The sequence below is a fragment of the Myotis brandtii genome, unplaced genomic scaffold (assembly GCF_000412655.1).
Source record: "Myotis brandtii unplaced genomic scaffold, ASM41265v1 scaffold305, whole genome shotgun sequence".
Taxonomy (NCBI): domain Eukaryota; kingdom Metazoa; phylum Chordata; class Mammalia; order Chiroptera; family Vespertilionidae; genus Myotis; species Myotis brandtii.
In genome coordinates, this window is record NW_005361652.1 from 1119777 (window position 1) to 1130461 (window position 10685).

The 10685-nt window shown below is 40.0% G+C and overlaps 1 protein-coding gene across 1 annotated transcript; it reads left to right on the forward strand.

The window, feature by feature from the left end:
- The first annotated feature begins 4914 nt into the window (after window positions 1-4914).
- Window positions 4915-10158, forward strand: SERPINA7 (serpin peptidase inhibitor, clade A (alpha-1 antiproteinase, antitrypsin), member 7). Its single transcript, XM_005869866.2, has 5 exons — window positions 4915-4970; window positions 6423-7058; window positions 8066-8339; window positions 9074-9221; window positions 9890-10158. The coding sequence occupies exons 1-5, from the start codon at window positions 4919-4921 to the stop codon at window positions 10091-10093; spliced, it is 1314 nt and encodes a 437-aa protein (XP_005869928.1). The 5' UTR covers window positions 4915-4918; the 3' UTR covers window positions 10094-10158.
- The last annotated feature ends 527 nt before the right edge of the window (window positions 10159-10685 follow it).

Sequence of the window (10685 nt, forward strand, 5' to 3'; positions counted from 1 at the left end):
ATAGTAAATAATAGAGGGGAAGGAAGGTGAAAAAACAACCCCGATTAATATAAGCTAAGATAGATTGATATCAAAATAAGGAAGAAATACTGATGACTATTACATTCCTGTGTTTTGCAATTGGTCTGGTGGTCATAATTGGTGTTTTCAACTATCTTCATCCACTACCCAGTCCATATACTCACTGACCCCAGGAAGCCACTTAGCTGATTGAGATTCCTTACCTGGTTAAGTGACCCAAATTCTTCATTTCTAAAAGATCTGGATCATTAGCAGTCCTGTTTGTATGGATTTCCATAGTTTTCCATTGATTTTATTCACAAGATATGGGAGTACTATGAGGTATCCATGGGTAACTCCAGCATTACAAACTACCATTTTGTGCAGTAATGAAATTTTCTCTTGATAGTCAGGATCTACCAGCTCAATAGTATTCTAACCCCCATATTTTCATATGGATTCAGTGCCATGAGTAATCTAAAGTGTCTAAGTGGTAATCTCAACTACAAATTCAATGGAATAACTTTTTGCTCCTATGGTGGAAGAATTCATTTATTTGAAAATTAAGCCATTTGAAGCAGGAGATCCTAGTTCATTGGGACAGGAAGCAAGAATTGCGCTAGTGCTTTAGTAGGGGAATCATGAGAGTATAAACACAAACTTTCACTTCTTTATTCCTGATCCTTTGAATCTAAGCTATGAGAGAAAGAGTACCATATCTTGGATGCTGGTTTAGAGCACATACCACATGACGGAGGTCATTGTCCTTTTCTACTAAATGATGTCTAGCTGGCTTCTTTTGTTATTGTTAATCTTCACCCAAGTGTATTTTTCCCATTGATTTTTAGAGAGAGTGGACAGGAGGGAGAGAGAAAAACTTCAATGTAAGAGAGACACTTCAATTGGTTGTCTCCCAAATGTACCCTGACTGGGACAGGAGATTGAAACTGCAACCCAGGTATGTGCTTTTGACTGGGAATCAAACCTGCAACCCATTCAGTGTGTATGCCGATGCTCTAACCACTGAGAACAGTGGCCAGGGCTAGCTGGCTGCTAATTGGGTCATCAAAAGGCCATCCTACTCTCCATTAGGCCAGCTGTTTCACAGTGATGGCAAAAATATTCAGAACTGTCAATTTCATGAATATCAGCCGATTGCTATATTTTGGTGTGAAATAAATTTTTGGTCAGTACGGATGCTATGTACAATAGTAAGGTGATAGATATGATGGTTCATAACTCCTTGGATGGTAGCTTTCACAAAAGCATTTCAGGAAAGTGAAGCTCTATTTAGTCTGTTTTTATTCCTGTGATAAAACAATGTCTCTTCCATGACAGATGTAGCCCATAGTAATCAAACTAAAACCGCATAGCTCACTAGATCCCTGAGAAATGGTGCCATATTGTATTGATATCCAATGTAACTGTAGTGAGATCAGCCATGTTAAATGAAGGTCCATGTTTCTGAGCACAAGCATAACCTCCATCCCAGCTGGCATGGAAAATTTTTTGTGAACACATTACATAAAGATGAGCATTGGGGAGGGGGGGATGCCCACTGACTTCCACAGAATGCATCATCTAATCCACCTAATAGTTAAACCTTTACTCTGCTGATGTTGCTCTTTGGCCAACATTTCATGGAACACAAATACCTTCATACTTTGTTCCCACTTGCATGGGTGTATACATACTTCTTCCCTACATCATTTTATTACCTGCTTTACAATTGTATTGCCTCCAGTGGAGGTTCAGATGAGCCATTAAATATCCATAAACAAGGTTAGATTTATAACTTTGTCCCCACTTCTCCTTCCACATAAATTGAGCAAGATTCTCTTGTTAATTTTGTTAATTTTGCATAGAATTATGACCGAAAATAAATGCATTTTCTGTTAAGGTTATCCAATGGCATTTACTATTGTTTAGAGAGCTATAATCTCTGACTGATACAGATATTGATATGAGGAATTTGCTTTTATACAATAAAATTTAAAGAAATTAAGAACATTTGAATTTGATTATCTGGTCTAGTAGGGGTAAAGGCAGCTAAAACCCAATTTGTATTCTAGAAGGGGAATATGAGATGAAATAATGAAATAAAACTCATAACATTAAATTAAATGACAAAACAACTAATTAAGTGGTCCTCTGAAATATAGAGCCTTTTGAAGGCATGGCTGCCATGGAGAGAAGTCTGAAGGTTTCAAGAAATTCAGAGTTTGTACCATCAGCTGAAAGCTTGTGATGGCATTAGAATGCTTAAGGAAAAGAATGCCATGATGAAAACCCTAAATTTCTGGCTCAAATGCTCAAAGCCTATACTGAAGCTAGTCAACATGCAGATAGAATTACTTATCTAATGCAGCTAGAGGGTTAAATTAGCCAAATGTATACTCAGAACTTGATCCTGTGAATTACCAAATTTCATAAGTAATTGATTTCCCAGCATTGACTGGTCACTTTCGTCAAAGTTAGTCACTGAAATAAAAAGTGAAAACTTAAGAATAGGAAAATTGAGATAATTAAAGGCACCTCAAGCCCAGAATACCCACTGAGCTTCCCTTGCTGACAGAACAGTTCTTCTCTTTGTTCAATTAGGATGTTTCTCTCTTAAAAAGCCAGAATTTCCATGCTTGTGAAATCTAAATTTCAATAAGAAGCCACCTTTGCAAAGGTCACCATTCCTCACCCAATAATGTTTTTAAACGTGTAACTAGACTCAGTTCCCATCATTAACTCCCAGACTAGGATGGAGAATCAAATATCATGTCAGAAGTAGTAGAAAATTTTTTATATATTACAAAAACTGTGAAACTGTGGAACTTTGAACTGTGGAATTTCTAACACAAAATTCTGAGGAATGTGTGTGGGAACGGATTATGATGTTGTTCATCCCAAGATAGATACACATAATTTTAGTTCTGATGGAATGTATTGATATAGTTACACTTTCTAGAGATTCTTTAGTCAATGTGCTGGCTCCAGCAGCTTTACACAAATCAGAAAGTAGTGTTTTTAATATGTTTTAAAGAAAATTTTATACATTAGCAGTCAATTAATCTATTTCATCTTAGAGAGAATGCATTTCCAGAAAGCAGAACTGAAGAGCAGTCAGGAATGGAGGTGGGGGTGGAGTACAGGGACTGTGGGGGAAGAGAATCAAGATGGTAATTGAAGGGGAAGAGAATTCCAGGTGCTGGATTTCTGCTATGTGAAAGGCACTACAAAGGAGCTTCCAGATACCACCTCTAAATATCACTTGATACTCCCAATAACCACAGGATGTGGGGATTGTTATTCCACTATAGATATGAGGAACTGAGGTTCAGTGATATTAAGTAACTTGCCCCTGATTACACAGATACTAGGTAGCAAGATATGACAGATGCACAGGACTCCAGAACAAGGGATTCTTCAGGGAACGGGTGCCCTTCTGATATGTCAGCAATAGATCCCTGCAGTTACTACTGGCTAGCAAACCTCAGCTGAATCAGATGCAGCAGAAAACATGCTGTGCCATTGTCTGACTATGCCACCAGAGGGCACAGGCTTGGAAGATTGCTTTCCAGACTGTCTGCCTGTTTCTCTTGCAGCAACTGCCTACAGCTGAGAGAGCAGACAGTGTGTGGTACACCAGGAGAGAGCATGAACTGATTCGGTGTTGAGAGATCTGAGCTTTCCACTGCTGTGCTGTGGGATATGCTCCAGCGACCATCCCATAGGTGAAGTGTGCCCTTTGCTGTTTGGGCAGTGGGTGTCAGGTAGTTAGAATGTTCCCTTGGGCTCAGGGCTGATATTTAACATCACTTCTGAAATCGCAGTCCTGAGTGTGATACTTTCCACATAGTAGGAGCTCTGTCTATGTTTCTCTGAGAAGATGTAATGTCACAACACAATCACTCTCTGTCTAGTAGTCACTGACAACAAACTCCCCCGGTGGCTTTCTAATGTCCTCATGGTAAAGTTGCACTATTTAATCTGGCTTCCAAATCCCACCATAGAATGCAGTCTAGGCTTCTCTCCAACCAGCCTAAATTCCTGAACCCCTGCCCCTCACTTAACATATACACATCCTTAATGAAGTCCTGAAGCAATCAGTGTCTGGAATTTGATTCTTCACATTGTGCCCATCACATGATAAATCCTCAATAAGCAGGAATTGCTGTTACTACTACTGCTGCTACTGCTACTATTGGAGCTGGAAACTGGCAGAGGCAAGGTTGAACTGAGGTTTCCTGCCTGAGTCCAGCGCTCTTTGCTCCCATTGCTTCTTTGCAGCACACAGCCCAGTACTGTGAATACTGGACAGTGAAACCATTTTATTCCACTGTCTTTGTCTCCTCCTGCATTCCCTTCTGGAGTCCTGCAACCCAGGAGATAGCACAGGGGATTTTAGTGGCCAGAGAGCAAGACTGGTTTCCTCCTTAGCAGACATAGATGTGTGCAGCATCAGAAGTCTAGGATTGCCAGCTTCTTTGACATCATCCCTCCAAGCCAATACATAAATAATTTCTACAGCACCTGTTAGAAAGGCTCATCCAGCCTCTGCGTATGTGCACCATTCCATCAAAATGCTGATGATCCCAGCACTTTTTGGCTCTGATAGGGAGAACAGTCTTTGTCCTTCTGCCTCTTGGCTCTTTTTTTCCCTGGTCTCTATTCTTCCTGCTGAAAACACGCATTTCCTAGCTCAAGCCTGGGTCCTTCCAGCTCTGAAAATACTTTCTCTTTGTTATAGATGAAGGATCTGGCAGCCATAACAATCATTTACAGTTCCATCCACATCATTGTTTTACTTTCTTCTTTTGGCCTCGGTTTAGTGCATCGGCTTTGAAAATATCATCCCAGGGTTGATGCTGGGGTTAATGAATAACTAAGATTGCTCTACTTTTGCAATACAGAACACTTTATAAAGATGGAAATATTTTGCTTTCTGAGAGATGCAAGTGGCTTCTTTGCTATGTGCTGTAAGTACTTTTTTTTCTCTTTGGAAACTTTGAACATTTCTATCAGCAAGTCAGAATCCCAGATAACCATGGGATCCAAATTCCTAGCTCCACAGGTCAAGGTCTTAAAGTGGTCATCTGATAACTGACTTCTTACCAGCCTCTGTGACTGTTACAGGAAGAGGACTCTGGTGACAATGTGGAGATTGAATAGTAAAATTGAATAAGGAGGGTTCAGGCCATGAACTGAGTCAGTGACAGTAGAAAGGGAGAGAAGAGAGTTTTGATTGGTATTTAAGATGTAATACTCTCATTAGATGTGGGAAATGAGAATGAAGGAACCCCCTAGGATGACTCCTAGGTTTCTTGCCTGGGAGTTTCAGTAGAGAGTAATATAGAAAATGATGAGGAGCAGTATAGTATCCTAAACTAAGGAATGTGTGCAACTTTCTGGTGAATATATTCATTAGGTAGCTGGATAAATGGCTGAGAATACAGAAAAGTAATCTGGACTAGAGTATATTGTTTTGTGTGGTGTTCCTGGGAGTGGATGAGATCACTCAGGAAGAGAATTGAGGGCTATGGAAGCACTATTACTTTGACTCCATGGATTATTTTCCTTCTGAACACATGTCCATGGTTGTTGGATTCCACAGCTGACTTCCTTACTCCTCAGCCTTGTAATCTTTTGGACTCATCGAATCTCTCATCATATTTCTAGTTTCTGCTTTAATAATTAAAAAGTAACATGAATGAGTGCAAAATAATGGTATAAGATGTCTTGCAATTTAGAGATTATTTGTAGCTGATACTAATGGTGAGAGATATCTGAAATGCAAAATGTTATACTTTTATTTTCCTGTTGTTTGAAAACACTCCCGTGGCTTCCATGTGTTACATTAATTTCAGCTTATGACCTTGTATACAGCTGTATAAACCACCACCCTTCCATTTCAACTAAATATATCTTGTGAAAATTATTGTCTTTTGTCTTTTATCCAAATAATAGTATAGGTATTCTCTCATCTCATTTTATAGATTTTTATCTTAAGAAAAATGTTAAATCAAAAATACCCCAAATTCAAATTTACACAAAATAATGTAAGCAGAAGGAGTACTCTGCTAGTTTACCTGAGGATTCTCCCTCCAAAAGGTTGCCTCTGGTTCTAATAAGAAGTAATTCAATTTTACTACATTTAATTTACTCAGAGTTTTCATATGTTGCAATTACATCTGAGTGACAGTTTATGCCATTAATTCTATGGCCCCAGCAAGGCACCTCTCCTACTCCCTGCTCCTGGATTTTTCCTCAGTTTTTCAGGGAAGAGAGACCTCAACACGACCCCTGGTGAGCATGCCATCAAATATTTTATATTGTTTTACTAATCATAATCAGTGATTATTAAGTGTTTCTGGCTCGGAGTTTTCATTCAGCTAAGATCCACAATGGTTCTTTAACCTAATTTCTTATAGATTATCATCCCTCCAAAATGCCACTGTTCCTCTATCTGGTTCTCTTGGTACTTGGGCTTCATTGTGCACCACCTAACACCTCTGAAGGCAAAGTAACCACCTGCCATTCCTCCCAACAAAATGCCACTCTCTATAAGATGTCATCCATCAATGCTGACTTTGCATTCAACCTGTACCGGAGGTTCACTGTGGAGACCCCAGATCGGAACATTTTATTTTCCCCTGTGAGCATTTCTGCAGCTTTGGCCATGCTCTCCATTGGGGCCTGCTCCAGCACCCAAACTCAAATTCTGGAAAGTTTGGGGTATAACCTCACAGATACCACAACAGCAGAGATCCAGCAGGGCTTTCAGCACCTGATCTGTTCACTGAATTTTCCAAAGAAGGAGCTGGAATTACAGATGGGAAATGCTCTCTTTATTGGGAAGCAGATGAAACCATCACCAAAGTTCTTGGATGATGTAAAAAACCTGTATGAGACTGAAGTCTTTTCTACCAACTTCTCCAATGTTTCTGCAGCCCAGCAGGCAGTCAATAGTCATGTGGAGAAGAAAACTAAAGGGAAAGTTGTTGGTCTTATCCAAGACCTCAAACCAAACACTATCATGGTCCTGGTGAACTATATTCACTTTAAAGGTAAGGCTAAGATGTCCATTTCAACTTCAGTGTTCTGATAATTTGGTACGGCACTAGGAGGAGCTCATGGTCTCTTCGCACTAGCATCAGTAGGTTTCCTACCATAGTGATTGGCTCTACCAGACATAGCTGTGTGTAGTTTTGGATCTTCCAGGAGGAACACATAGCTCTGTGGGTGAGACCAGGAATTTTCTAGAGAAAGAGCACTTTCAGAGAAGTTAGTGACAATGATATGATCATCCTGCTCACATATAACTAGAGAATTATGGTTTCCAAAAGATTTTGTGATTTTGCTGTGCATTTTTTGGCATGTTACATACATACTTCTATCATATACTATGCACTCACTATGTATCAAGCATCATGCTATGTGTGTGGTTTACACACATTGTCTCATCTCATCCCTACAAGTGCCCAAGTTCACAGAATTAATAACTTTCAGAGCTGTTATTCCTAACCAAGGTGGTCTGATTCTAAAGCTGGTGCTTGTAACAACAAGAATCATGTGACTCTTTTCTGAAGGTGCTGTGCGCAAATGATATCTCCTGGTTCTAAAGCACATGTCAGCCACATTTGGTGGAGGAGTGAACAATTCTTGGCCACAAGCCACACACTTGTAGACAGATAAAACAGCAGAACAGATCTTTTGTCTCATTTCACCCTGTGTGTTGGATGTCCTTAAAACTTTTTATGGAAGAGAAAACTGTGGCTCTGATGGGTTTAGTGTAAGTATAGTGGTTTTGAACACAGATGAGACATCTGTTGAATGTATAGTTCAACATTCCTGGGTGTGACTCTTGGCTCTGCCATTGGCTAGCATTAGCAATGAGATCATGTAAAGACACCTTCTCTCCATGAACCTTAGTTACTCACTTGTCAAATTGGTTAAAAGTAGGTACCTACCTCTGTGGTGGTCTTAAATATTAGATAAGATGGCTGATGGAAAAGCTCACACTGATACTAATACTGGTTTAAAACAAACAACTTTTGTCTTTCTGTATTTCAAGCCCGGTGGGCAAATCCTTTTGATCCATCCAAGACAGAAGAGGGTTCCAGCTTCTTAGTGGACAAGACTACAACAGTGCAAGTGCCCATGATGCACCAGACAGAGCAATACTATCACCTGGTGGATACGGAGCTGAACTGTACGGTGCTGCAAATGGACTATAGCAAGAATGCTCTGGCACTATTTGTCCTTCCCAAAGAGGGCCAGATGGAGTGGGTGGAAGGGGCCATGTCATCTAAAACACTGAAGAAGTGGAATCGCTTACTACAAAAGGGGTAAACATCTTAGATGATGTGGAAAGTTGAGGGTGGGCATAACGGTACAGGTAAGATTGAGTTCAGCAGAAACTCAAAGACAGGAAAATCACACTGAAGTACTTAACAGTTGTGTGATGAACGCAAAAATATACTGAGAAGATAATCTGTGCCAGCTCTTTTGCTGGGCACTTTACATACTTCATTTCATCCAAGCACATCAACAAACAAGTGAAAACAATAGTATTATATGCATTTTTCAAATGAGGAAGTTAGGGCTACAAAGATAAAATTAACTCTTTGAAGTCAGCCAGCAAGTAAATTGATGCTTTCCCAGAGGCCAACTAGAGTTTTGTGGAAGGATAGGATTTACGTTAAGACGTGGATGGATAGCCATACTGGGCTGGGAGTGAGATGGAAAACAATAAAATTATCCATGTGCTTTTACTATCCATTGAAATTTATGCCATTGGCCCCCCAACCTTGGGCAACACGCCAGATATGTTTCTTCTTGATTATAAGTGAATCATATCTCCCTCCTTCTAGTGCTGCAGTCCAGTGTTGGCTGATCCAAAGTATATTCCTTCCAGGATAACTTCTATGGTTTTGGTGCCATGTATTAACTTACATAGCAATGGTTGTCAATATCTAGGGGAGGATCAGAGTTCAATATAATACCATTTCAACAAAGAGAGGAAGGGAATCATGAGTTTAGTGTGCTGATAGACATGTGTTCCCACCTCCTCCCCCCACAGGTGGATTGACTTGTTTGTTCCAAAGTTTTCCATTTCTTCCACATATGACCTTGGAACCATTCTTCTGAAGATGGGCATCCAAGATGCCTTTGCTGACAATGCAGATTTTTCTGAACTCACAGAGGACAATGGTCTTAAACTTTCCAAAGTAAGTTGGTGGACTAGAGCTTCTGAATGTATGATCTGGAAGGTCCAGTGAGAGTGAGTTAATCAATGAGGATTCTGAAGCATAAAGAGCCAGAATTACTCTTCTTAGGTCATATTCACCCCAGAGTCATTGTTATTACTCCTAAACAAGTTACTGTAACAGTTACTTCCATCCCTGACCTTCATGTCCTAACGATTCTTATGGAAGAACTTAATGATCAGAACTGATGAGATACAGTTATGGAGGAAATGGTGAAGGCAGGGGAAAGCTTAAGAAGTGATTTATAGCCCTGGACAGTGTGGCTCAGTTTGTTGGAGTGTCATGTGCACCAAAGGGTATCTGGTTTGGGTTTGATCTCAGGTCCTGGCACCTATAGGAGGCAACCGATTAAGGTTTCTTTCACACGTTGTTGTTTCTCTCTCTCTCTCTCTCTCTCTCTCTCTCTCTCTCTCTCTCTACCTCTCATGACTTATAGAGGCAGAAAGCCATGGAGAATAACCAGATATTTCTTAATTACACTTAACCAAGTAGCCTTCATATTCAAGCAACATCAACATAGTATGGTAAAGGAGTAGTACCTTTTTAATTCTCATGGATTGCTTCAAAACCATTCCAAAGACTATTACTGTGTCTTGAGGGGATCAGCAGTGTTTGTTCTCCCTCTACAGGCTGCCCACAAGGCTGTGCTGCACATTGGTGAAAAGGGATCCGAAGCTGTAGCTGTCCCTGAAGTCATATTTCTGGATCAGTCTGAGATAACTCTCCTACGCCCTATCATCCAATTAGATAGATCTTTCCTATTACTAATTTTGGAGAAAAACACCAGGAGCATTCTCTTTCTAGGGAAAGTTGTGGACCCAACGAAAGTGTAGTTTGGAAAGAGGCTGTTAGCTAATTACTTGTACCTATTGCAATGAGAAATAAACAGTATAGCCTGATATGATTATGTGGGTTGGATGTGCTTTCCTTTGGGCAGGGGTAGAGACTGGATCCTAGCTGAGCTGCATTGGGTGTGTAAAAGGCCACACTCATGACCAAATATTTAGATAGTCAATGAGTAACTCATTATCTGAAGCAAAGGAAGGCATGCCCATGTCAATGCATTCCACTTTATCAGAAATATCTCCAGTTATTTAGCTCCAAGAAATTTGACTGCACTGGCAAATGACCCCTCTTCTGCCTTCTAGAGAATAGTTGAAATACAAATCAGGTTTTTATATTCCAGTATTCTCATAATAAGGTCAATGAATATAAAACAATGCAAATATAGTAGATTATATATGAACATCTCAACCACCTTCTTCCCATCCCAGCAGAACAATTATTTGTGTACTTATCAGAACTGCCATCAGTGAATTGTAAAAATGTGCTTCCACTATAGGACTGAGTCACAGAATGGGAGCTACCACTAGAAATATGGCTTTTGTGACTTAAAACGTCTGGGACAAAAGAACAAGAGAGACC